At 39.0% G+C, this 27,483-nt stretch overlaps 2 protein-coding genes across 3 annotated transcripts; one reads left to right on the top strand and one right to left on the bottom strand.

Moving 5' to 3' along the window:
- Window positions 1–105: 105 nt before the first annotated feature.
- Window positions 106–26,163, top strand: LOC108872711 (calpain-5). 2 transcript variants are annotated; one of them, XM_018660545.2, is made up of 14 exons: window positions 106–342; window positions 2,955–2,984; window positions 6,118–6,277; window positions 10,731–10,862; window positions 18,845–19,053; window positions 20,193–20,385; window positions 20,499–20,692; window positions 21,061–21,138; window positions 21,417–21,612; window positions 21,746–21,868; window positions 22,604–22,800; window positions 23,232–23,353; window positions 23,915–24,051; window positions 24,150–26,163. In XM_018660545.2, the coding sequence occupies exons 3-14, from the start codon at window positions 6,122–6,124 to the stop codon at window positions 24,324–24,326; spliced, it is 1,914 nt and encodes a 637-aa protein (XP_018516061.1). In that variant the 5' UTR covers window positions 106–342; window positions 2,955–2,984; window positions 6,118–6,121; the 3' UTR covers window positions 24,327–26,163. The 2 variants fall into 2 exon arrangements, with proteins under 2 accessions (XP_018516061.1, XP_018516060.1); XM_018660544.2 differs by lacking the exon at window positions 2,955–2,984.
- Window positions 14,178–17,527, bottom strand: ompa (olfactory marker protein a). Its single transcript, XM_018660546.2, has 2 exons — window positions 17,211–17,527; window positions 14,178–15,558 (listed from the first exon to the last, which is right to left on the bottom strand). The coding sequence occupies exons 1-2, from the start codon at window positions 17,277–17,279 to the stop codon at window positions 15,127–15,129; spliced, it is 501 nt and encodes a 166-aa protein (XP_018516062.1). The 5' UTR covers window positions 17,280–17,527; the 3' UTR covers window positions 14,178–15,126.
- Window positions 26,164–27,483: the final 1,320 nt, after the last annotated feature.

Here is a 27,483-nt window from a genome sequence, read left to right as displayed (position 1 = left end):
TATTCCCTCCCGTGTAAACGATAGAATAACGAGTCGTTCGGAGCTTTAAGTGCCGTTAACCCGGTGATTCCAGTTTGTCCGTACCGCACCTGAAGGCATCACATAATTCGGTGGAGCCTTCACATGAGTGAGGGCGGTTTGAGCGCTGGAGTCGGAGCCCCTCCTGTCTCTGTGTGGTCTCACTTTGTGTGTCGTGGAATAAGTAAATTCCATCTGAAAAGTTCCGCACATCACCGATCTGACTGCGCAGGGAGGCCGAAAACACCGACATCATCCCGGGAGAAGAGAGAGCAGCACCGTGTGGCATCCAGGGAGCCGCTGTTAAACCAAACATACTCTCAGGTAAAGTTTAATTTGTTAAAAACTACAGGAAATCTCACTGATAAGCGTTATTAAAGGGCCTGATTTCAGAAAAGTTGAAGAGTGCAATTCATTTCACTGCTGTCCAAGTTTAAGCGCAGGAACTTTCACAAAGTGCACGTGCAGAAACGATTATTGTAACGTTTGCCGGTGGCGTCAGATACCGACACCGTAGTAACAACACATAACAGGATGGAAGAGGAAGACAAGTGTTTTAGAGTACATCATTTGTTGGCAGTTTCGCCTTCCTCGACTTCAGACAAGATGACAAATCCCAAAAAACTCGTTATCTTTCAAGCCAGGCAGCGTGCACAAATATACATCCGTCGATATCCTTCAAAATAAAATATGCAACTTCTATTTGTTATGTCAGAGGTGGTTCAGAGGTCCAGCGTTGAAAAATAAGACAAACAGAATATTACATAAACATGTTGGTGATTTTAGTATTTTGGAATATGAAGTGAAGTCATTTACAGATTTACAACTAGCAATCTTCATTATAAGTTAAACTGTCAATTATGTTTACAATTGATTGCTTTCTGAAAATGAACATGGGTGGATAACCAAATAGGAAATCATAAAGAACAAAATGATTTCATTTAAATCATTAAATGGTTTTTTTTCCTGTGAAAAATGACCAAATCAGCTAGTTGACAATCAAAATAGTTGCCAGTCAATTTTTGTCAATTGTGTAATGAATTAACCAAGTAATAGTTGTGCTTCTAAACGTTGAAGTCTTGATATTTCTACAGAATCACTGACCATAAACATCCTCATATACAATAATCTGACATCGATCCTGTCGTTCTTTCAGCTGCTGGACAGACTAGACACCACCAGTCAAAAGAGGATCATTAACAGTGATGACGAGCTCTATCACTAAAGTTTGATTAGAAGCAGTTGTGTGAATTATTTACTGTTCCCATTTCCCACTATTGTAGTCTCTTTTCCATAACAAGCATTGCGCTTTTATTTTGAAGGTTTTGAAGTTTTCCTATTTGCTGATGTGACTTTTTGACTTGCTGTAAATGGCTTCACGCAGCTGAAAATCGCTGCTTCTATTTTTTTTTTTTTTTTTTTTTTTTTTTTGAAAGTTCATTTCAGCACAGTGAGACGAGTGGACAGTTTGGCACATATCATATCATTTAAAATGCCAACATTTGGTCTTCTAGCATCTACACTGGGTTGTTTTTTTTTTTCAATTGTTACATATCCGGGGTGATTTGTAAAGTTGCCCACATGAAGCCACACCCATGTTTGGCTGGTATTAATCTGTTCTTACTTCACAGTCAAACCTCTGTGTCTGGAGATAACACTGATGGTCTGTAGAGATTCAGTTTAATTCAGTTGTCGGTTGTTTTCAGTTGTTTTGAGATACAGTGTGCCCACACTTAAAAAATGAATGAAAAGTTAGCTGTGCGGGACAATTGAAGATTGAGTGTAATTCTTAAGGAAGGAAATACCAGAGGTTGTGTCACAGTCAGATTTGGAAGTAAATCTGATATTCGTGCAGGCAGTGGGAAAAGAGCAGTAAACAGCAGTTGCTGCCAGTAGACTGATGTGAACAGGTGACTGCTGTGGCTGCATGTTCTTTACTGCTGACACCATTTCCTCCCAGATATGAAGATATGCTGTTTTTCGTTTTCTTTTCTTTGTCATATGACACAGCAAACCAATTATTTTTGAACTGTTGGTTGAATAAAACAAGCAATCCGAATATAAATATATTGGATATAGGCCTTTATTAGCTCACAGATGGATTGTTATGATGTATCTCCACTGATAAGTAACAAGAAACTGTAGTGCAGAAATGCTGAAGATGTGAGGTAATTTAGAAACAAATTGATATTGGCCAACATATCATTAACAATCATTAACTTTTAACCTCTCAGTTTGCAGCTCTAGATTAAATAAAATCACATTAAATTTGATTGTTCTGCTCAGTGATGTTAAAAAGGTGTGTAGCAATGAGATTGAAGTCACGTAGCAGCATCCTCTGCGAAACAGAAACCAACTTGGTGTTTCTGAAAATATGAATAACATTGTTTTGAGGAACAGTAGCTCTAACAATGTGACCCGCACCAGAATAAGCAGTACAGAAAATGGACTGATGGATATCGCAACATGAAGTGAAATAACAAGAACATTGTTGTTAATATTAAACCAGAGAAGATACTCAATACTTGATAAGAAGTCACTAAACATCTGATGTGAGTTCTGTTAAACATTTCATTAAATGCAGTTTAATAAATGAAATTTAATTAAATGTGTTGCACATAAATGAAGAAAACCACACAGCCCCCTCCCCCACCTCATGATGAGTCATTTTCCAGTCATGCTGGTTGTCTGAAGAGGGCCAGCTTAGTTTCATTTAACCAGCGTCCTCATTCACATCCTGTGAGAGTCCACATATTGTTTTACTTCAGAAATGTTGTGTGACAGTGCAACTTCACTCTGTTGTCACTTCAGTGTTAGTTCAAATGCTCTCACTGCATTCTTTCTGTCACACCTTCACCATGATATTTGATATACGTGTCCAAAACATTTAATGATGTTAGAGGGGGTATTCTAACCAGTATTATCCTCTCCAGTAGATGCCCGACAAGACTGTTCCAGTGTTAAAGGTTTGTTTCCTCTTCATTATGATGCACTGTATGTTTTTACTTAGCTCTAGTAGTATCATCATATTTGTTCAGATTTTGAGATATTTGTCAGCTACACTGGCGGTGGACTGACGTTGTACTTATGCTGGAATGTGGTCTTTAAATGACATATGTGAAGGGGCACATATAAGTGGTAAATTATTTTCTGTACTTACAGACCATAATACATTCTTCCAACAAAACTCATCTTCCATCCACTCATTAATTTGAGTTGACATCTCTAGGGATGATTCTTTCCCTTTCTGTTTCATATTGACAGAGATTTAGTTCATGGAGTTTCATGTTCAGTTGCATTTGTGATAATGGATGTTTGTTGTCTGTTTGTCTTTTTTATGCATCAGTAAATATGTTGACCAGATTACGTTTGCCATCCCCTGTTTGTTTGATTCCTTCACCAAAGTAATTTCTGACCTGGGGATATCTGAAGAAATCTTTCTTTACAAGGCATATTACTTGAAAGGTGTTTAAAAGACTGTAAGCCATTATCATTGGGCTAAACAGCATATCAAGACCAGAGATGTTAAACTCAGCCACCTACTAAAGTACTAAAGTCCTCAACAGACCTGTTCCTACTAAAGTATTCCTACATGCTTCTCAGGTGAATCTTTGCCAGGTTGTTTTTTGGCTTTTCAGCATCACAAAGGAAAATCCATTTACAAGCCAAAGGAATGGAAGTATTTATTGAAACAAATCCCCAAGCAGATGTTTCCACAGAATTTGTTGTGGAAAACTAAATCAGTCTTTCTCTTGTTACTTTTTTAGTTGGTCTCTGTCAAAGAAACACACACACACACACACACACACTGTCCTCTATCTGCTCTGTTCAGTATCCTCTCTGTGTTTAGTGCATTACAGGGACACTGATATAATTACTGACTGACCTGATGAGTCCCATTAACAGTCTCCATGGTAACCCACATCCTGGCAGTAGAGCAGGACTAAGTGGACAATGTGTGGAGTGGCTTTAGGTTAGTTTGGCTTCATAAAGCTGTCTTTAAATGTCTCTTAAGGAGAGAGTACACTCCATCACTACTGCTTATGGGTGAATAGCTTCAGAAACCACCTCGTCCCACACCTCTCAGGTGTCAAATTAGGGGTGTGTGTGTGTGTCCGCCAGTTATTATAACTTTCCGATGACCAACTGGCCATGTCACTTTACACTATACATACATAGGAAAAATCAGGCCTTACCTGTCTCAGTACAAAACCCAACTCTTGGCACAGGCCATGGTTATCTCTCGCCTTGACTACTGCAATGCTCCTCCAGCAGGCCTTCCCTCACGTACAGTGAAATCCTTACAAATGGTCCAGAATGAAACAACACATCTGGTCTTTGATCAGCACATGTTACTCCACTGCTCATTGACCTCCTCTGACTACCCTTGGCCACCCAAGTCAAATTCAAGTCAATTCTGCCTACAGAGCAACTTCTGGGTCTGCATCCATCTACTTGAACTCAATCATACAGACTTTTGCTCCTTCTCAGCCACCGTATTCCTCCAAGCTCTGTTGTCTGGCACTGCCATTCCTGCACACAAGGCAATCACATTCCAGACTGTTCTCATTGGTGGTTGCTGATTGTGGAACGAGCTCCCAAATGCTATCACAGCAGACACATCCCTCTCTATCTTCAACAGTCTCTTGAAGACTCATTTCTCCTGAGAGCACCTCCTCTCCTAACACCTCTAACTCTCTAACATGCTGAACAAGCACTTATATGCTCTCTCAGTGCACCTCTTTAATTGATCTCCTTGCACTTTGCCTTATTGAACAGATTTAGTACTTAGTGCTTAGTTCAAGTTCTCCTGCTGCACTGAAGCTTTAGTGTTGTCCTGGATAAAAGTGTCTGCCAGATGAGTAAATGTAATGAAAATATACAAAATAAGAAAAATCATCTATTTTGTAAGATTTCATAGTTGAACTGATTTTATTCAATTATTTATTTTTTATTTGAGTAAATGAAGTGAAGCGATTAATGATAATCACCATCGCTGCTACTAGGCAGTCATGTTTTTTATCTGCTGTTCAACATCTATACTATTTTTGTGGCCAGGAAAAAAAAATGCTTCTAAAGGAGCCTGAATTTTAAATAAGCATTGCAGCACTAAGTCTGAACTGTAATGCATTCAGCATCCACAGCTGGCCTGCTGAAGTATACCCATCAAAAATGTGTAAGAGGACGTCACACTCAGGTAAAAAGAGAAATGTTTTTGGGTAAACTATCCCTTTGAAATCTAACTTTTGTCCTCAACAGACCTGTTCCTCTTTCTGTCATTGTCTCACATTATTTGGTGGACAGGAAGCAGCTGTTAGGACATCACTTATTTTAGCAAGCACTTAATGCTGCTGCACACACACTCTCTCTCTCTCTCACACACACACACATACATAGACACACAGGCACACAGGGTTGGTCCCCACAACTGTAGAGATACAAGTGCACACACACACACACACACACACACACACACACACAGGATGACCAGATGACAAACAGAAACTCGGACAGTCATGTTTGACTACGAATCACAAGCAAAGCAAACACATGATCAAAGTTACATGCCTCTGTGTGTGTGTGTGTGTGTGTGTGTGTGTGTGTGTAAGTGTGTGTACGTGTGCATGTTTTGGGAGTGTTAAAAAGTGTCTTATGTCTTTAAAAGAGAAGGATATCCTTATTTACTTAGTACTTGCTAATCCTTATCAGCACCACAGTGGGTCCAGACAAAGCTACATCTGAAGACTCTGAAAACATAGCCTTACCTTTATGTCTGTATTCTATTATGTACACAGTATCTGAACAGTTTTTAGCAGATGTTTGAGTGATTTTCCTCCATATCCAATCTGCAGACACAGTGTAAATAATGTGTTGTTTGTCTTCACACTATAGTTATGTAGCTTTAAAACTTGCTCAAACTGAAGATCATGTCTATAACACTAGTAAATCTTGACTTGGTAACACTTGCCAACATACTTTTTATGTTGTATGTTAAAAATGCAGGAAGTGTGTTAAGGAAGTGAGGTGGTGGTATTGCAGTGGAGTATAATGGATGATGCTTCATGAAAAGTACTGATAAACAGTTTCTGTCTGTTTTAGGGAGATGGCGGTTCCATATGAGGGCCAGTCTTTCTCTGCACTGAGGAGGCAGTGCCAGCAGAATGGACGTCTGTTTGTAGACCCTCTGTTTCCCGCATCTGACCAGTCTTTGTTCTACCAGAGCAACCATATCGGCCGAGTCACCTGGAAAAGACCTAAGGTGAGAACGAAGAAATAGGTAAATAGGAAGCAGAACTTGTAATGGCACGCTGCAAAATAAGAACATTATAAGTCCAGTAAAATGAGAAATTATCCTAAAAAAAAAAAACTGAGATGACGCCACAGCTACTGCTGCACCACAAGTTGTTCAGTGAACTGATCAGCTGATTCATAGTGGGGACAGAGAGAGACAAGAAACAGAGACAGGAAACAGTAGGAGGGAAAGGGGGGATAGTTTTCACGAGACAAAGGAGAGCATGAATGTAAAGAGAAGAGTGGGCGCATTGACTGAATAAGGGGAGGAATCTGTGGAATCTACCCCACTGAATTCACATGCCAGCAGCCAGAAATCGTTCTCTGTGTGTGTGTCTGCATGTTGTGTTTGCTCTTTGAGGTGTCTCCCTCTTCAGCTAAAGTGATTCTTACATTTGTGCTTGAATCAGGATTACAGGGACTGTGGGACTGAAATATGATATAAAATATGGCTCAGAGCAGACATGGAAAGTTTTCTCATCCAAATCATCTTTGGCGAGAAGAAATTTGAACTTGTAAAAATGTGTAAAAATCATTGTTTTGTAGGAAGAAACTGGATTATTATGATGGAATGATTGTTAAAAAATAACAAACTGAAATGCACTTGAACTTCATCACAGGAAAAATGAGAGACAAACACCACAGTGGCTTCCCTCACTCCTTCTGTAACTGAATTTTGCTGCTTTGTAGCACGAGCCAAAACTTTCTGGTTTAATCTGGAAATGATTGCATTAAGGCCAAAGCAGTACACAGAATAGCTGTTTTAAATCAGCAGTTTCTTTTGATGTACTGAGGAACTGGCCTGTGTCACACTGACAAAACACAAAAACATTTCCTCCTGTCTAGAAAAGTGCCGTTATCAGGTTGATATATGCTATGAGCGAGTAGACATCACCGTTCATATTGTGGATAAGCGATTTAATAAAACATTTCCACAGATGTTCTCAGTCTAGTGTAAACCTTGAACTTGTGTAATAGTACAGACTTGTTTGGTAAAACTGTGAGTCGCACAGAGACTTTGAGTTACACAGTGCATTTCACTGAACCATACTGACTTTTAGGAATGTTTGTATGTGGTGCAGCAGTACCCACTGCAGCTGTTTGGTTAAGTTTAGATAATGGAGAAGTAGGATGGAATGGAATTATTGCTTAATGGCTTTCCAGCTTCAATCTGCTGCTGTTTACACTTTACACTGCTTTTGGAATACACACACAAACACACACACAGATTCACAGCACTAAAATACATCACTGAGCCACACAAGACTCCTTGAATTAGTTGTTTTTGTTGGGAAATATTCATCAAATTAATTCACTTTGAAATGAACTTTGACAAGCTTCTCAGTTTAGTCCAGTTCATTTGCGAAGGTGACAGTGCCATGAGCTGAACCCTTTTCAGACCAAAAACTGCAGTGGGACAGAAAAGATGGCAGACTGTGGTGTGACTGGAATGAAGACTGTTTTTTATTGTTATGTGAATTCAGGTTAAGTTTCCAGTCCTCTGTCAGAACTTAGTATAAATGAACACTCAGTGTAAGTCTGAACTCTGTATAATATGCTTTTACTGTCAATCATTGATGATCTGAGCTGCTAAATAATTAAACAGGAAACATAAAGCACTCCAATCAATATTATTGATTTGTCCAGAAAGATGAGGTGGAGAGAGACAGGTACCGGGTAAAAACACAGAGTGACATGACATCTTTTACAGGAACTTAAAACTGGACTGATCAACCTTGTTGGTCAACACATTTGGATTAGAGGTGTTAACAAACAAACATTTTTGATCAGTGTTCCTCAGATTTGGTTATTAAAGAATTGTGACTAAGTGGGACGTTTAAACAAATCAGTGCTCTCTGTTGGACACACTGTAACATGTAACAACATAAAAGAGCTGTTTGGAATTACTCTACTGCAATTTCTTTCACTCTTTTAGCTTTGTCCACCCATATTTATTATGTCTGTTCAGACAACAGATAATATTGGCCATACCAGTGTAATCAGACTTGAAGCTTACACGGACACACGTCCACAGACCTTGCTGCATCCAAAAACACATTCTGAAATTCAGGTGAAGCTATTATGCAACTAAGTCTAAGTTAGACAAATCAAATCATTATCTTCAAAAGGTTTTTTTCTTCTTGGTGCAGAATTCATTCTTATTTCCACAGGTGAAAGCTATGTTTTATTTATGGGTCAAAGTTAAACCAAATTTCAGTGAAATCTTCATTGAAAATGCAGATTATTGTATGTTTCCCTCCACTACTGTTCTGAAGATATTAGGTTTTTGTTCATTGAGATTAACAGCTGGTTGTGCTAATTTCAGCTGGGTGCCATTAAACCACTGCAGGGGAAGAAGGTGTAAGAAGATGATGTAATTAAAAGATCACCTGTGATCTGTTTGCAGCCAGTATGAATCCACTCTTTAATTCCACGTGAACCACAGTGTTTATTAATGAGGTCTTTCTCTATGAACAAGTCTGATTTTCTGTGAAAAGAAATTAAACACCAATCCAACACACCAATCTTTTTTTCCACTGATACAATTTTGCAATTAAATATAAACAACATGTACAATAAATCATTGTTAACTATTCAGGCCTCATGTCACAGAAAGATAAGGACAGGAGAGGGGAGGTGGTTACATTGTGACAGCCTTTTATTATTATTATGTTGACATGTAGATAATGGTGGCCACAGTCATTGTGTAATACAGTTAATGCACAAAAATAAGGGGGTTATTAGTGATAAGCATCCAGCCTGAGAGAGAGGTGTATATCATAAGAGAATATAATATGACTCCATCTTGTATCAACATCATCTACATTAATTATGATTTAAATGTTGCAGATGTGGTAGCTCTGAGGAGACAGATCTGACCATGAAAGAGTAGGGATGTGCCAACATTGTGCATATATGATTAAAGGGGATGAAGGAGAACCACCCACGCTAGACCTGCCCTGTGTGTGTGTGTGTGTGTGTGTGTGTGTGGTTGCACAGATGAGGACATTTATGGTACAGTATAACATATACAGTATGTGTAGTTAAAATAGTGGCTTCTAATTTTGAGAGTGCACACACAGCACAGGAGCATTTGAGATTCTCATTGGTTTCTTTTTGGTCAGTGTGTTATGTGACTTTACAAAAGGAAAAAGAACACATACTTACAACTTAAAGTCCTCTGAGATCAGCTAACCAGAGCCCACTGGATGTTCTGAGAGCTCGACTTCAGATGAAAGGAGACCAGTCTTTTTTTTTAATAGTTTCCCATAACTATTAGAGAATCTGGCTCAACTGAAACTGTAAAACTCACTTGCACTCTCTCATTTTTAGAAACTGATGTATGTTGTTTTGTAAAGTTAAGCACTTTCTAACTACTGTTTTGAAACGTTCTATATAAATAAAGCATTACTTATATACATACAAGACAATACTAAAACCATTTTATAGAAATTAGGTTGAATCATTTACAAAATATAAAAATCCATGCACAACATTATTAAAAAATATTACATCCAAGTCTCTGAATACAGAAGCTGATTAGCTTAATTTAGCACAAAGACTGGAAAAAGAGGTAAATACCTGGCTGGTAACAAAATCTATACATTGTATTTTTTAATCTGTACCAAACAAGACTTGTTTAGGTGAACTTAATGTAAGCCACGTATGCCTCTGTCTTATAGCTGCATAAATAGTTTGTGGTCTTGCTGGGTGTGTGCCACTGGTTTATCCCAGCCCTATCATTTGGCTGGCGTCCTGTTACTCTGCCTCTCGAACACTCTGTGGTTCACTTTTAACATTCAAAGGTGAGTTCTCCTTAATTGGACAGTATTTTTACCCAGTATTTACCTTATGATGGTTGACTGAATGCTCTGGCTACGCCCTGTTTTACATTCATCCACACCTGACAGCTGCCCAGTATGAACACATCCTTCTACCACTGTTGATCACTGAACAGCTGCTTTGCAGCAGCTGTAGCTTGACTAAAGACACCAGTGGAAAAGGACTAAAAAAGTGGACTGACAGATGATATAATTAGAATTATATTATAACAATTGACATATGTGTTATAATTACCCATGCCCCCTCCTCCCCTCCAAGTGGACTTCATAATCAAACCTCGTAAATAATTCATTGTTGAGTTATTCTTTTGTTGGTTGATAGTTGTTTTTGGGGGTGTGGGGGCTACTATGTTTCCATATGCAGTGGAAGTGTTGATTATATGTTGGATTCTTTGTTGCCTGGAAGAGTTCATTTAATCTGTGTTGGCAAAATCATTCAATGGATGTAAATTTTCAGTAACTATTAAGGTTTGTCACTTTTGTCCTTCTGTTGAATTTATAGGTCAGAAAAAAGGATATAATTCATTTAAAAGAAGAAGAAAATGTTAACACTGATTGCAATCATCTTTATCCTTCTAGGAGTTATGCAGCGACCCCCATCTGTTTGTTGATGGCATCAGTGCCCACGACCTGCACCAAGGCCAGCTGGGAAACTGCTGGTTTGTAGCTGCCTGCTCCAGTCTGGCATCCAGAGAGGCACTCTGGCAGAAGGTGAGACAAAGACTCATGGGCACTATCTATCTTTTATTGTCTTTTTATTTGCTGTGCAGTTGGTTTGGAACCTTCAGGTGTTTTCTCATATGAACTCCAGACAATGTCTGTAGAATCGGGTCTGGACATTTTCTGGAGTTGTCGTTTCATACACAAAACAGGAGATTGTCCATGTCAGGCACCTTCTTACCGACTGGAAATGCTCAGTTTGGTATAGGCAAAGGATGGCTTCAGGGTAGAGTGTACTGGAGGTATAGTAGAAATCATCAATGCACTCACTCACTCACTCACTCGCTGTGAATTCCGGAATTCCGGACAGTGACCTGCTCTGTTCACATATCGGTCCAATCGGACACATCGCGCACTTTGGGCGAGAGAGCTGGCAGGGTGAAGTCCAACTGATTTGGACATGTGCATTCTCACATACAGCTCCCCTGGGTAATGTCTAGGTAAGGTCAGGGTTGCAGTTTAAGTGTGAGGGAAGCTTCAGCTTTATCAAAGCAAACACTGGGAAGAGGAAAAACAAACATGAAGCAATATTTACATCAGAATGCATCATGAGGCTAGATCCTGAACACACACTATATCAGACTTTGTATTTAGTGACTAGTGTACCGCTTGGTTGTAACTGGGTTTAAATGTTTCTTAATGTGAGCGTGTGTATGGTAAATGGTAAATGGACTTTAGAATTTGGCTCTCATTCACCCATTCACATGTAAACTTCAACATGACTTCAACATGTGGACAGGAGGAACTGGGATCAAACCATCAGCCCTGTGATCTCTGTGAGCTGTGGCTCAGACAGTAAAGTGGGTTGCGTGTGTGTGCGTGCATGTGTGTGTGTCCACTGATGGGTGTAGGCTTGTGTGCATACAAATATATGGGTGTCAGATTTGTGTGACTGGGTGTGTGTTTACTTTAGACCAGTGTGTCCTGTGGCAATCCAAATGGTTACTGTACAGATTACTGCTGAATGACACAGCAGCAGAATGACACACACCCACGCGCACGGACACACACACACACCATGTTTTTGTTCATTGGTTGTGATGAGTTGGCCTCAAGATCTCAGCAAAACACAACCAGTTTTCATTCTGAAAATACATCATTAACATCTTAACCACCAAACATACAGTAATGTGTGTTTTAACAGTGCTCGTTAGGAGTTTAAATTTGTAATAAGGACGTATAACAGACTGTTGTTTCACAGCTTCACAACAAAGAGACTTAAAGCAACTATCTGTATTTAAACAAATACAAACTAAAGGAATTTTTATTGACTTGAGCTGGAGGCTGAAGCAACCATGAAATTACATCTTTCATCCATAAGGTGGCACCATTAACCTTGATTAACAACCCTGTTACTCAGAGATGACACAGTTATATGTATGGATTTTCTGTCAGTTGGAATTGAATAATCATATACATACACAGTACTGTGTACAAGCTTTAAAAAAGTGCATCACCAGTTCTCCTCTGTGCACTTGCTCACAGTTTTTCAAGGTACTTGGCAGGTAGGTTGTTCCAAGCATCGCAGAGTATTTTGTCTGTTTAAGTGTCGTCTGTCTCTTCATGAAATCCCAGACTCCATGATGTAGAGATCAGGGCTCTGTGGGGACCAGATCATCTGTTGCAGGACTCCTTGTTCTTCTTGTCTCTGAAGAAAGTTCTTTATGACTCTGGCTGAATGTTTTGGCTTGTTCTTATGCAGCAGAATGAGTTTGGGACCAGCACCTGGTCAGATGGTTTTACATAAGGGAAACAAACATAAACATCCACAGTGCTGTATATATGACTTGATAAATTGGTGTGTTAAGTTTAATCTAAGCCTGACAACACACTTCTAATTCACCATACGGTATGTGTTAGATTGTGTAGACCTAAGGCACTAGGTGTCTCAAGTGTCTGGGATTAAAGTGGTATTAAGTGATTAATCTGAAGGTATTTTCATTGGACTATTTTTCAGAGTGAATCACGATAAGACCTCAAAGCTTTCCAGCCAGTTAGATGTAAATGTTAGAACAGAATAGAATAGATCTTTATTGTCACTGTTTTCAGAACAATGAAACACCATTATAAACCTGACAAGAATATAGAGTGATGGTTGCGTGTGTGCGTGTGTATGCGCACCAGTGCATTGTGTATTTCCTCAGTGGTTTTTCCACCGTTGGTTACCTCGATCCTCTTGTCTGGTCTCAGAGGTCCTCTGCAGCTCTCAGTTTTCCATCAGCTGAAGGGAAACTAAAGTCTGTTTTAGGTGTTGTTGCCTCAGTGGAGCAGCCAGTTGTCTTGACACCCGTCAGTGGTCCACAAAAACAAACACTGGTTCTAAAACACTTATTAAGCCTCTAGTGTGATGAAGGCAAAACACACAGGCAATTTGACGACAATTATATAATTAGAATTTGTTATTCCAAAGTGAAGAGATCTGGTAATAGTAGTTACCATCTTACAAGACAAAATGAGTGAAGTCACTGAAGAAATATTTACTCACATTGATTCTGTAGCGTTACTTGTGATGTTAATAATTTGTCCTCTCTGCTGCTTTTAAAGACAGTGGTAAACATTCTCACCGTGCATTTTTTTCATCTGTTTCTCTTCTGGCAGAATCTAATGAGTGACCTCTTATTAATAGTCGTATGTCTCATCACCATGATGCATGTGTATGCTGGACATTATGTCGTCTGGCAGGTGCCTGTGAGTCTCTGACACTGTTAATGTGTAGATAGATAATTGTGAGCACAATAACTCAAGAGCAACACATAGTAGAAACTCCATACTCCACAGGTGCCCCGTATGGAGTAGATTATCTGATAAGATTTTGGTGTGCATATTGATTGATTGATTGATTGATATTGATAAAACTGATTAGCATTCTTGATGACGACCTACTAGTGAGCATTGGTGTTCTTTTGTCTTGGAGATCATGGCAGGACATAAAGCAGTCCAGGTGCTTTATGTTTACTGATCTGACGTTAAGTCAGAAATGATGAGAACAAAATGTTAACTACAGCTCCAAACACTATTTGTGTTGGTCAGTCATTCTTCATTTTCTCTCATCCTCTTCCCACCTCACTAGTCCTGTAACTCTGATTTTTTTTTTTCTTTTCCCCACCAACTATCTCTGTCCTTTCACATCTTCTCATGCTCATGGTAACTGAGTTACTGTGTTTACTAAAAAGCAAGCGTTTAGGATGATAATCCAGTCTAATTTTTAACCTAGGTTCTCTTCTGTTTTTTCCCCCTCCCTCCTCCCTCACCTCATCCTCTGTCCAGTAACACCAATAATAATCAGCACCAGTGAGAACACAGACACAGTTTTCAGTCGATATTTAATAGATGTCACTCCATTGATCTCTGTTGTGTCAGGCCGACAGTCATGCAGTGTGAATATTTGATATTCCATTCACTGCCACTTGTTTTGCATCTAGCTGTCACTTCTGTGAGCAATGAAAGTATTTAAAGACAAAAAGCAACAACAGCAAAGATGGCAACAACTCAAAACACAAGTCACTCATTACACAGGTTATCACAGTATTCAGCTGATCAGTAAAGGCATGTTTTATTTACAAGATGAATCTTTTCAGTGTTAGTTTGTATTTCACAAGAATCCCATGAGTTTTTAATTCAAAGGTAGATGATTTCAATGTGAGCTATAAAAATCAGAAATTTCAGTTATTGATTTTGAAGTGTCCATCACCATTAAATAATATTGTCAATAGAAAAATTGTATGAATGCTCATGTCACTGTACAAATTTAAAATATTTTTTAGAGTGATGATTTATGTTGATGATACTATCATCTTTTATGTAGCACCAGGAAACAGGCAAACATACAAGAGAATTAGTTCCAGGTTAAGTTGAAATAAAGTGCATTCATACTTGTTTTACCTCTTTTTTTTACTAAATTTGTGTAATTTTATTTGTGAAAAAGACTCTCTTTACTTTCTGTCTTTGTGATAAGTGCTTATAACATTTTGACTTTGACTCTGATTTTGGCTTTTGGAGTGATGTTAAAACCTTGCTCTTTGAGCTAAAATGTGTCGTCTTGTTACTGTAAAAAAAAAAAAACAAAAACAAAATTTAGAGTTTAGAAATGAGAAAAGGTTTTGGAGGGAGGATATTTAATCTGAGGTATTTCATTGATTGGAGATGAAAGGTTTCTCTGCTCTAGTCTGGTGTTTTTTAAAGATCAAAGATTGAACAAAATATTGCAGTGCTTTTCCAGTATTCTAACAAGTTTGTACTGGCAGAAAAGGAAAAGTCATTTCTCTGGCGTGAACTCCACCGAGCAGCTGAGATTTGCTGCCTCTGACCCATCTTTAAAAGCGAACAGGAAATACATGACCTTTCTGACCTTGGCCAGCTCAGCAATCCTTTCGCCGAACTCCTGCATGTCCGCCTCCAGGCATTTGAGCGGCGAATCCTCTGGGTCCTCTGCGTTGCGCCAAAATGTTCCGATGGGTTCCAGTAGCTGACGGGTCATCAGGTTGGTGAGGTCAGGAGTCCAGTGCTGGGATATACCGGTGATGGTGACGCGACCGTGGCCGGAGAGGGAGAAGTACCAGCGGGAGAAGTTCAGCTCCTGGATGTGGAAGTCCAGTCGATACACAGCCTCATGGGGAAGAAGCAGACGCTCACCGTCCTGACGCTTCTGCCCTGACCGCTGCAAAGACGACACACGAAGACGCATCATCTGCAGTGGAAATAAAAAAAAATACAGGAAGAGAATGATGAAATGGAAACTGAGAGGAGTTGGGGAGGAAACAATAAATGCCCTTTAAACTGTGTGATTTGGGCTGTGATTAGTCCAAAGCATTGATCGCACAATGCCTCTAACTGATGTTGTACAGTCTGACACAGATTGAGGCGGAGAATCTGTTACTGTTGTGCAGTGTGACATGCAGTAAACTTACACAAGTGTTGTTATCCCTCAGTCCAGTGTCTTAACTGCGTGTGTCAAATTTGATTAAACAACCCCAACCACGTTTATTCTGTGGTTGTGGACCTACCATTCACAAACAAGTCCAAGAACTGGAGGCCTTGAATGTGGTGTGGATGAGCTATACTCTAGCTATTTATAGATATTTTCTAAAAATACATAAAAGTTCAACATGGGTTAATGGGTTTGGAAGATATTCAGACTCTAAACTCATTCATGTTTAGTTCATTTCTGTCTCTAAAAACCTGATTTTAGTGGCTCTATCAGACTTAAATGGACAGAAGGATTTTCAGTGATGCTCAGTTCAGGAATGTGACTTGGTCACATGTGACTTGTCCTGGCTGCCTCAGATTCATATTGTGCTTCTTCTCGGCCTCAGCATCATGTTTCCCCTGTAGACATGAGTCTACCTAATCACATCCATCATAAATCATGTCCGTTCACTTGAATTTACAGAAGGTCAAATTCTATAGACATCATCAAGTACGACCAGGAAGCAAACATTCCTGTTTTGATAAATTAGCCAATGTGGGGAATTGTGTAAACTGATGTCAAATCAATATTTTCTAATTCATATGAAGCCTATAATATGATGTGGAGAAGGTGAAGGAGTTTTAACTTTACAGGGACATTGTATTTAATCAATCCAGAAACATAAACGTCTGTCATTTCAGCAGTCTTCAAAACTCAAAAATATGTCATTTATTATACACATATATTTTATCTTTTTACCAATTCAGCTAATACTTAGCTAATAGGTTTAATATTGATACAAAGGTTAGACACACATTTACATTTGATCACAAAAGCCCTGGAGCTGTTGACCTCCACTGAGGCTGCCAGACAGTTGGTTACATCACCCTGAGTGATCCCAGACAGAACCAAAATTGTTTTTGAGGCAGTGTGCCAGTCAGTGTTCAAATTCTTCTGATGAGTAGCACACTTTAGAAAACACATGTCATCAAGACCGTTCTGTTCATTAAACCAGGGAGAAAAGTTCAAATTAACATAAGCTATTCCTTTACAGCTGATGTTCCTGAAAAGCATACGCTTCCATAAAGCAAACTTTAAAAAGTTTGCTAATAGATTTTTAATGTATATTTTTAAATACAGTAGATTTCAAAAATGGTCTATATCAAAGTCTATTTCAAACTTTTCTCAGTATATAAAGGATTATTTAAGTATAGACATTTCATCAGCTGTCAAAACTGCAGAGTTGACTCTGGAAATATTTAACATTTTTCCTGATGTGCACAAAACGATTAGGTTTAATCTTTGTACATCCAGTGACACTTTTTCTTGAGTTAAAGCTAAAATTGCATTCACACATATTGTCATAACAGACTTTGAAGTCACTGTCTTGTAGCTGGAGGTGAGAAGTCGTCATTTCAAAGTGTGAATCTCACCTCTGTCAGTGCCGTGTCTTCTTTAAATGTCAGCACTATCTTGTTGGAGGGAGCCTTGGCCTTGTCCATCTGCGACTTTGAGGTTTTAATCCTGGTTTAAAGAGAGGGTAGGACTTTCCTGCCTGGATGGATGCTGTGATGGATGGAGCTCTGGTAGAGTTTCTGATTTCACCCTCTCCACCTCTCTTTCTCTCTCTCTGCTGCCTCCTATCTCTCGCTCTCTCTTTTCTAATAGGCTTGTTTCTCTTCTCTCTCTCTCTATTTCCCCTCCCCTTTCCAACTATTTCCATCACAATGTAGCTGTGCCTCACTTTTGTCCCCATCCCCCCCCCTTCCTGCCCACAGGGTAGTTTGGTTAGGACACATTGATTGCCGTACAAAGGAAAAAGAGAGAGTGAAGGGGAGAGCATTGGGAGGTGAGATCAATGTGAAAACAGTGTCAGTCAGAATAATTAGTTGTCTTTTTGTGTGTTCTGCTTGATACATGGCATTTCTGCACCAACCTGTAACACATACTGTATTCTCCATGTCTTAAAGTATTTATAAAATGTAATTTGATATGAGCTTTTTGACTGTCATGGAGGAATTGTGAGCATTATTGAAACCAGCAGCAGTGTTTGTCTGAATTATTATCTGAGGTGTTAACAAAACAAAATCCTGCCATCTTCTCTGCCTGCAGTATAATACTTAAACACTGTGGAATACTATGGCACAGATTTGAAATGTCTGAATATCAAATGAAAATACTCTAAGCTTTTTTTAAGGTGTTAAGCAGGTGGGTGATGTGTGAGGGTGCTAGGCAACAGAAGGCGCTGATGCCTCTTGTACGTCATCCTGAGGGCTTCTGGGAGCTCCACTGGTCTTGGATCAGTTATTTATTTATATAACTCACTTCACTGAGGATTGTCACTGTATATGTGTGTGTGTGTGTGTGTGTGTGTGTCAGTAGGGATCTTGGGGCAGGATATGGGTGGATGCCATTCCCTTGTTAAAAACTCCTCAGTCAGTTATGTTAATTATAGATACTGGAGGTTAATTAAGGGGAAACAAGTGGAAAACTTTTCAGGAACCAACAAATGGAAGCTGTGTAATTCTGAATGTATCTTGAAGAGTATGTACAGATTGACTTGATATTATCAGGGGTGATTATTACTTTGGGTGAATTTAAATCTGTTGGCTGATGCTTTAGTGAATCATGTTTAAAGATCTTCACTGGATATTAAATGTGCAGCAGTTATACTCAACTGTTTATAATGTTCTTATGCAGGTTGACTAAAAACAACAGAAGAAAGAGAGAGAGACTTATTATAATTATTAAATTATATGCATTAGTTCTCCCCATGCAGCAGAGCATCTTTTAGTTGAATTTAAAACTACTTGAAACAAAAGAAATGGAAACAGAAACTAATGATTTATTGTAACTTTTTTTTGCATAATCTTGAAATTCAAATTTTAAAATGTATTATTAATATTTATATTTTTTTAATTATTGAGCACCTGTAATGATTACAAAATGTGAGATTTTCCCTCTTCACTGTAGGATTGACTGCAGGGGTGTAGTAGTGAGTAGTTACAGTAGAACCCAGGGCACCAACAATTTGACCAATGTCATGTGTTCTTTTTGTTTTTCCCAGGTGATTCCTGACTGGAAGGACCAGGAGTGGAATGATGAAAAACCAGAGTCATACGCGGGAATCTTCCACTTCCGGTTCTGGCGGTTTGGTGAGTGGGTGGATGTGGTGATCGATGACCAGCTGCCTACTGTGAACGGAGAGCTGGTGTACTGCCACTCCAAAGACAGCAACGAGTTCTGGAGCGCGCTGGTGGAGAAGGCCTACGCCAAGTAAGCACCTCCACTGTGTGTGTCTGTGAAAACGGTCGCGTATCTTCTGTCGCTCTGGAGGAACTGGGTCAGGCCTAAGACAATAACACTGATGCTGTAGTAATGATGGGACTCTCCTGAATAATACAGAGTGTGAAGGTGCATTCATTGCCTTTGGATAAAATTAAGTTCCTGTCAGAATCCAGAATGAATTGTTTTAAGCTGCCGATTGTGATATCAGCTTTTCCATTTATGGCTTCTACCTTCCACAGAAGAAATCTAATTTATTTATTTTTTGACCAAATGCACCTCAAGAGTTTCAGTCAACTTCTCCATCACGTACTTTTGACTTTTTTATCCAAAAACCATGAAAAAAACATCCAACCCATGAAGGTGCTCCAACAGTTCCTCCTCCCAGTTTGCAACTCTAGAACTGAAAACTTCCTTTACAAACTGGGGGAGCATGAAGGACGTGACATTTAGGAAGTTTGCATGGAACATGACAAATCTAGTCAGTTAACTCCTTGTATACATGATCATAACAGTCGCCAAGTTTCTGGTTGTCTGTGTGAGTCCAAACAGGTAGTCATGGAATACTGTGAGCAGGTGACAAGAGCAGATTGTTGTTATACATGTAGGATAAGAATTAAACTCCCAGAGAACAAACTAGTAAGAATCAACATCAAAATGGAGCTTTGATTAAACATTCATTTTGTAGCCTGCAGTTATTTATTTATTTAAATTATTTTGGGGGGCTTTTTTTCACCTTTATTTGGACAGGACAGTGGAGACAGAGTAGGGGAATGACATGCAGTAAAGGTCAATCCGGGGACCAGCTGCCCAGGTGGTACGCGCCCCAACCATTTGGCTACAGGGGTGCTCCCTATCCTGCAGTTATTATAATTTAACAATGAAAATGCAGATAACAAGCAAGCTACATATGAGAAAATAAATCCCTGACAATCCCTATAAAATACAATAAAAGTGGAAATGATCACAAAAAAGTATTAATTGCAATATATCAGCCATCATCAGTGTCTGTGTGTACATTTTCAGGCATAGATGCAGGAAAGAATCAACTGCATTAAGTTGTTGTGACACAAAACATCTCTACAAGGTCTCCATGTAAATATTAATGATCGCTTGTGTGTGTCTTCTAGAATGTGTGGGTGCTATGAGGCGCTGGATGGGGGCAACACGGCCGACGCTCTCGTAGATTTCACCGGGGGCGTGTCGGAGCCAATGAACTTGACGGAGAATGGGTTCAAAGAAGATGAAGAAAAACGCAATGAGCTGTTCGAGAGAGTCCTTAAAGTCCACAACAGAGGAGGGCTCATCAGCTGCTCAATCCGGGTGAGGAGAGGTCAAACACCAAACCACACACCCGCTGAATGAGTCAATGAATGAATTTAGGAATGACTGATTGATTTTCAGACTGACTGAACCAGTGAGTTGTGTTGTTCCAGGCAACCAGTGCAGAGGACATGGAGGCCAGGCTGGCCTGCGGCCTGGTGAAAGGTCATGCCTACGCGGTGACAGATGTCCGCAAGGTGAGGCTGGGCCACGGCCTGTTAGCCTACTTCCGGTCAGACAAACTCACCATGATCCGCATGAGGAACCCCTGGGGACAGAGAGAGTGGAACGGGCCCTGGAGCGACAGGTGAGGAAGAGGGTGTGTGGAGCGAAAGGCGGAAAAAGACAGAAAGTAAAGGAAGATATGAAGGAGCACAGTCATAGTTGATCAGTTTTGGTATCACACTGTTAAATGTAGAGTTACATAAGTCAGGTCTGACATCATCCAGATTCTCAGGTTGTTCAGCTTTGATGCTTTTTGTAGGCTAACCTGAGAATCTATAGTTGTAACATTTGTAGTTCCAGATTACTGGACAACAAAAATACAGTCAGTTTAATGTCATTGTTTTTCTTTTGTGTAGACATATATATACAATTTATATATGCTTGAAAGTCTTAATGATTCAGTGATTTCACTAATGGACATGTATGTGACCTATATCTACATGTTTGCAGCTCTGAGGAGTGGAAGAAGGTCAGTAAGAGTGAGAGGGAGAAGATTGGTGTCACCGTGCAGGATGACGGCGAGTTCTGGTGAGTTTTAGAGCAATACTGCCCTCTTCTGGCAGATACATGGAGCCTGTGTGTGGCACTTTGTGACTTTTCCGCTGAAGCCATAGACCTACTGTTGAGTAGTTGGGTTTCGACTCCACTCCTTTCTTTTCTCTTTGTTTTTCCTTTCTCTTGTCATAAATATCTCTGATCATTCACTACAATTACTTTTATCATAAATAAATACAAAAAAATAATTTCTTCAAATAAATAATAAATAATTTCTGCTCACCCACCCTTCTTTCTCTTCACTCCTACAGGATGACATTTGATGATTTTATCGCCAACTTCACAGACCTCATCCTATGTCGTCTCATCAACACATCCTACTTGAGTCTCCATAAGACCTGGGAGGAAGCCGTGATGCGGGGCTCCTGGCGCCGCCACGACGACCCTCTTCTCAACCGAGCTGGAGGCTGCACCAACAACAAGCGCACCTTCCTCCAAAACCCACAGGTGTTTGTTTATTTACAATTACTCATATTTGGTCCTGGGCAAGACTTTGCATTGTTTTATAGGGGCATCTCTGTTGTGGAAGAAAAACTCCTATAATGTATATGTATGTGTATTTCTTTTCTCTGTGTTGCAGTATGTGTTTGATGTGAAGAAGCCAGAGGACGAGATACTGATCTGTCTACAGCAGAAAGACCGCAGAGCCAGACTGAAAGAGGGACGAGGAGAAAACCTGGCTATTGGTTTCGACATACACAGAGTAAGTGTGTGCGTGTGTGTGTGTGTGTGCACTTTCTCAAGACATTCATAGATGTCATTACAAAATCCTCCATTATAATAGATATCATTAGTATCAGTTAGCATTAGTTATTATGTAAACCTAATAAACTGACAAGTGAATGTATATGATACACTACAAAATAAAATGCTGTGTAGTCCAGTGCAAAGTGTATCTGTTGCATACAGGTATTAAAGCAGAGAAGTGCCAGAGCGACACAGGCAGCTGAGACATTCAGGGTGGCTGAGATAGTAGGCTAAACCAGCAATAAAACAAACAGTGGGGCAGCATTAAACACACTTTAAAACATCCTTAAAGACAATAAAAGCAATAAAAAGAGAGCAGATGAGACACACGGTCAGCAACTGAGCCGTGCCATTCTGTAAACACTCTGAGCAATAAAATACAACACACCTTCTTTGTAGCATCCATGCTTTTTCTACATCCCGACTTAAAAGCACATGAATACACCAAAGCCAGAGGAATGACTTCCCAACTCAGGAAAGAGGAAGATCCTAGCATGAGACACATTTATCAAGTAACTTCATCTCTCTCAAGTGATTACATGATTGAACACGTGGGCTCAGAAAAGGAATAATCAATCAGAGATATAGACAAGTGCAGAGAATGAAGATGAGGCAGACAGTGATTGTAAATCAGTACCAGATGTTTACTTTTATCTTTCATGTGTTTCATATGTGCATTATCTGTGTTCAGGTGGAGTTAAACAGGATCTACCGTATGCATGTCACCCAGCAGAAGGTTGGTGGGAGTGTCTACATCAACTCAAGGTCTGTGTTCCTACGCATTGACCTGAAAGAGGGGCGGTACGTCATCATACCCACAACCTTTGACCCCGGGCTGGAGGGAGAGTTTCTACTTCGCATCTTCTCTGATGTGTCCTCAGACTGCAAGTAGGGACACACTGTATTAGTCTGAATTCAGCTGTTGTTGTCTCTGTGTGTGTGCTGTTCAACAACATTACTGGATTTTGAAATGACAAATTAATATTGTTATCAACAGCAATTTGAAAAACAAAAGTGACATTTAAAATTTTGAAATGGAAAATGGAAAAGTGTAAATGTTTAAACTCAAAGTTTAAAAGTATCAATTGAAATGGTTAATTGAAAAGTAAATTGAACGCATACATAAGATGAAAAGAGAAAAAGAGAAAATGAATTATTAAATAATTTTTCTTTTCTTTGAGATCCTCTCTGTTTAGTAACAACCTTTTTTAACAACAAAAGAGACAACATGACAAGACTCTAAATAAAAAAATGAGCATGAACACAATGAACAAATACAGGTATCCCTTCATCTGCCTCTCGCTCTCTATCTTCTGTAGGGAGCTGACTGTAGATGAACCTCCACAGACCTGCTGGTCCGGGTTGTGTGGTTATCCCTCTCTGGTCACACAGGTCCACATACTGCAGGCTAACGGACTCGCAGGACAAGACTCTGACGGAGGTAGATTTGCTTTTGTTTGTTTGTTTGTTTGTTGATGGCCCATAAAAACACAATGATTCAGAGACACTTTATGGGATATTTGCTCATCATCATCTTGAACCTCGACCTTTAGTTTTTGAGTATTTATTTAAATTTCTTTGTGTCACTTTTAAACAGTGCAGAAAAACCTCACCTGCTGTCACCAGTGTTATTTTTTTTTGCCAGTAGATGGCAGATGCCAGAGATATAGACACAGTCACAATTCTTCCAGGAGCATGTTACTTCAGAATGGATGAGAAACCGTCTAACTCACAGACAGTAACAAGGACTGTGATCATTTAAGACTGCTGTGTTTGCTCTTGTTAAAATAGTTGGAACCATAGTCAACATCTTCTTCACTCAGACTGTTTTTCTTTAGCTCATATATGTACCGTACATTCCAATTAAATTAGTTTATTTAGAAATATAGTCTTTACTTTTGAATCACATCTACCCTTGTTCATGTCCACTAAATAATTAACTAACTGACTCTGTGTGTGTGTGTGTGTGTGTGTGTGTGTGTGTGTGTGTGTGGGACTCCAGTGTCAGACCCCTATGTGATCATTCGCTGTGAAGGAGAGAAAGTTCGCTCTCCGATCCATAAGAACACACGCAGCCCTGCCTTCGACACCAAGGGGCTCTTCTACAGGAAGAAAGCCAACCAGCCAATCAGCATTGAGGTTTGTGTGTGAATTTGTTGGCAGCCCAGTGAGGTTGTCAGACAGAGAATTGTGTAAATGTGTGTAAATGCGAATTCCTCTCTCACCGTGTCTTTCAGATCTACAACCATAACGTGCTGATGGACTCCTTCCTGGGTCAGGTGACATTGCCAGCTGAGCAAGGTGAATTCCAGCAGACACTCCACCTGAGAGACAAGGGCAACCGCCGTGACAACGACCTCCCCGGTACCCTCACTGTTGCCGTGGTGACCAGCACAGTGCTCACCAACATCTGAAACAGGCCACCAATGTGTCCAGTCATGGATGATTCAGGTGTCCCAAAGTTTACCAAATTACCACTTTACCACAAAATCTTTGCCTATAAGCATAAATATTCAGCTTGAACAGATCATTTACTTTTTGGAAGAATTAACTTTATAGAAAACTACATCCAGCAGGAAGTCTGAAGAGATCATCAGAAGTAATGACTAATACAAATGCAAGAAATCTAATTTTCTTTTTTTTTTCAGCTTCATGCCCATAAAAGTGTGTTTACAAAATGATTTACAGCACCTGTACTGGGTGTATCTGAATATCCGAAATTGATAATGATATTTAGCCACTTTATAGACATTGTTTACAGTTACCTTTTCCTCTGATCGAATCTCATGTTATGTTTTTATTCTATTGTTTAATGTATCATTTTCTATTTGAACATATTTTATCTTTTATTTTGATTTACTTTTTCTAAATCCTATTTATATCTGTCTTTTTATATTGTCTTGTTTCTTTTTGATCTTGTCATATTGCCTTTTATTTTGAAAGAAGCTATACAAATAAACTTGTCTTGTGTAACACCATGTCTAGACACAGCAAGCTGTTGGTAGAAATCCTCCACTGTGGCATTAGTTTGATTAGATTCTCTCAGTTGACAGTTTATTAGGTACACCTAACTGAACCTAATACACAATGTTTCGACTGTTTTAGAGAGGTGTTGATTCAACATTTTGGAGGCTGCAGGTTGTGGTGTTGCATAGCATTATACAAAGAGATTTTTCTGTTATTTAGGCTGCTCTCAGTGATATAAATGGAGTGGACAAAATAGTAGAAACACCTGTCATTGAGAGGTTTAGGTTTACCCATTTACAGAGTCTAAGGAGGGATGGAAAACATCGCTCAGTTCATCAAAGTTTGTAGTTATAACAGCTTATTTTAATAAAGCTATAATAATCATTTACAACAGATTGTTTTACAGCAGCCATGTGCAAAATCTGAACACTGAACTGCAGACAGACGACCAAAATTTGGACTTGCCAGAATTCCAAACAACAACCATATCATTGATCATCATCAATGTCATGACCCTCTCAAACTGAACAGCAAAGGACAATCAATCTGAAAATTGCAGAAATTTAGCCTGAATCTAAGATCAGTCGAGGGTAACTAAATCAAGTTTTAAATCAGGCTTAATCCATACATTCAGTGTGTAGTACATTCCGTATAGTCTTATATGTAATTTTCAAAGGTCTTAAATATTTTTTCTAGCTGACAATAGGCAGCAATGTTTTTTATTTGATTTTATCAAATAAATACATAGGTTATTTTTTTAACTGGTTAATCCATCCATTCATTCCCTGCTGTGTATCCAGGTCCAGGTTCTGTTTAATGATTAATTAATGATATTATTAGAAATATGCAGCTGTGAAGTAGTGACTTGATTAATCTTGCAGAAACCTTGTTATTTTACCATCTCTCAAAAAGAAAGTAAACATAGTAAGTTATTTCCTCCAATGTTGTTCCTCCAATGTTAAACCATTTTCTGACACCAGGCTAAAAATCAATGTTCAGCTGCTCTGTCTATTTCACATTTGTTGCACCTCTGTCTGACAGCCAGATTCCTGTAAGATGTTCTTTTTGTGAAGATGCTGATTGTACATTTTTTCATTAGTGTTCGTCTGGTTGTTAGTGTTTGATTAATTAATGTCCTCTATTTCTACCTGTCTTGTTGATAATTTCTTGTTTCGCCCATTCTGTATTTTCTATCTTCAGGTTTCTGTGGTATTCTGTTTTCTTCTCCATCAGTCTAAGTTTATTGCCTGATTAGCTCTTTCAATAAACTTAGTACTGACAGTGTGTAGAAGTTCATACTTTTTTTTCTTTTTTTTTTTACAGAACTTCTACTTTTCTACTACTATGCTTTAAAGTCTTTTCTTAGATTCACTTCAAGCCTCTCCACCTGCCCTGAAATGATAGTTGACTTGTAAACTAAGTCTGACTTGAAAGATGAAAGATTGCAAGATTAGTTAAATGACTGACCTTTTTCAGGCTGATTGGATGCTTTATTTGCAACCTAAACATCTTGGACTTTTTCATTCATCCAGTATCTTACCCTCTGCTGTGCTGTCTTGTTGTCTTTTGAAACATCATTACAAGACTTGCATGTAATTGCAAGGCAAAACTTTAGGCAAAATTGCAAAACATCTGAGATAATGCTGTGAACCTGCAGTAAATCTAACACAGAGAACAAACATATGTGCCTGGAGGGCAGAATATCAGATTATTTCACAATCTCATGGTTATATTATACATTTTGCCCAGGTTTTTTCATGTGGTTATGTATTTACTAACCCATCCATCCATTAGCTACACTGCTGGTCCTGTAGAGTTGCAGCAGGGCTGGGAAGAGGAAGGGTACAACCTGGACAGGTCACCAGTCTGACACATAGAAATAAACAACCATGCCAACTGACTAAGTAATTAATAATGTCTTATTTATTTCATTTTAAACACTTTGACTCTCCATAATAGACAATATAGATAAAAATCCAGCACTCAAAAATTCACCAAAGTAGAGAAGTATCATAGTTCTGATTTATTAATATGAAAGCAGCATTTTAATGTAGCTGGTCTAGGTGGTGCCAAAGTTAATATAGTCTTTTGTTTTCTTATCTATAATTCAAACTGTTTACAAGATATTCAAACAACTTGTCCTGCATAAAAGCTCCCAAAGCGATGTTACTGTACTAGAAAGCTGAGGTTTTGTTTAGTGAGCACATTGGGTTTTTATTTGCTCTCTGTACTTTGAGAAGCCTGACATATTTAATTGTGCTGAATTGTTTCATCTGGATTTTTCTATATAAAGCTATTTGCTTTGCTTTGTTTTAAAAGGTGCATTATAAATAAGGTTTATTACACAGTGCCCATAATAAATCAAACTGAAGTTTGGGGAAAGTAGTATTAACAACCTTTGTCCTTCCTCTTCTTAAAGGTTAAAAATGGAAGAGAAGCTACACACATTATATCACAGCCTACAGACATTATGAGTTTCACTCATTATCAAATATTATTGCGATGTGTAGGAGACAATACGATAGGGGACACCCACACCACAGGGATTTATTTTACTCTATTATCATCTTCAGGAGGAACTACAATACAATCACGTTATAATAT

Source organism: Lates calcarifer, linkage group LG21 (genome assembly GCF_001640805.2).
Source record: "Lates calcarifer isolate ASB-BC8 linkage group LG21, TLL_Latcal_v3, whole genome shotgun sequence".
NCBI classification, from domain to species: Eukaryota; Metazoa; Chordata; class Actinopteri; family Centropomidae; genus Lates; species Lates calcarifer.
This window is presented reverse-complemented; position numbering and strand designations above follow the sequence as displayed.

What these genes read in the sequence shown, in the direction of transcription:
- LOC108872711 (XM_018660544.2), top strand. Translation starts at nt 6,122, where the DNA reads ATGGCGGTTCCATATGAGGGCCAGTCTTTCTCTGCACTGAGGAGGCAG. An exon ending in CAGGATGACGGCGAGTTCTG is followed by an intron (nt 21,139 to 21,416) that starts GTGAGTTTTAGA and finishes TCACTCCTACAG; the next exon opens with GATGACATTTGATGATTTTA. An exon ending in ACCAGCCAATCAGCATTGAG is followed by an intron (nt 24,052 to 24,149) that starts GTTTGTGTGTGA and finishes CGTGTCTTTCAG; the next exon opens with ATCTACAACCATAACGTGCT.
- ompa (XM_018660546.2), bottom strand. Translation starts at nt 17,279, where the DNA reads ATGGACAAGGCCAAGGCTCCCTCCAACAAGATAGTGCTGACATTTAAA. An exon ending in AAGACACGGCACTGACAGAG is followed by an intron (nt 15,559 to 17,210) that starts GTGAGATTCACA and finishes TTTCCACTGCAG; the next exon opens with ATGATGCGTCTTCGTGTGTC.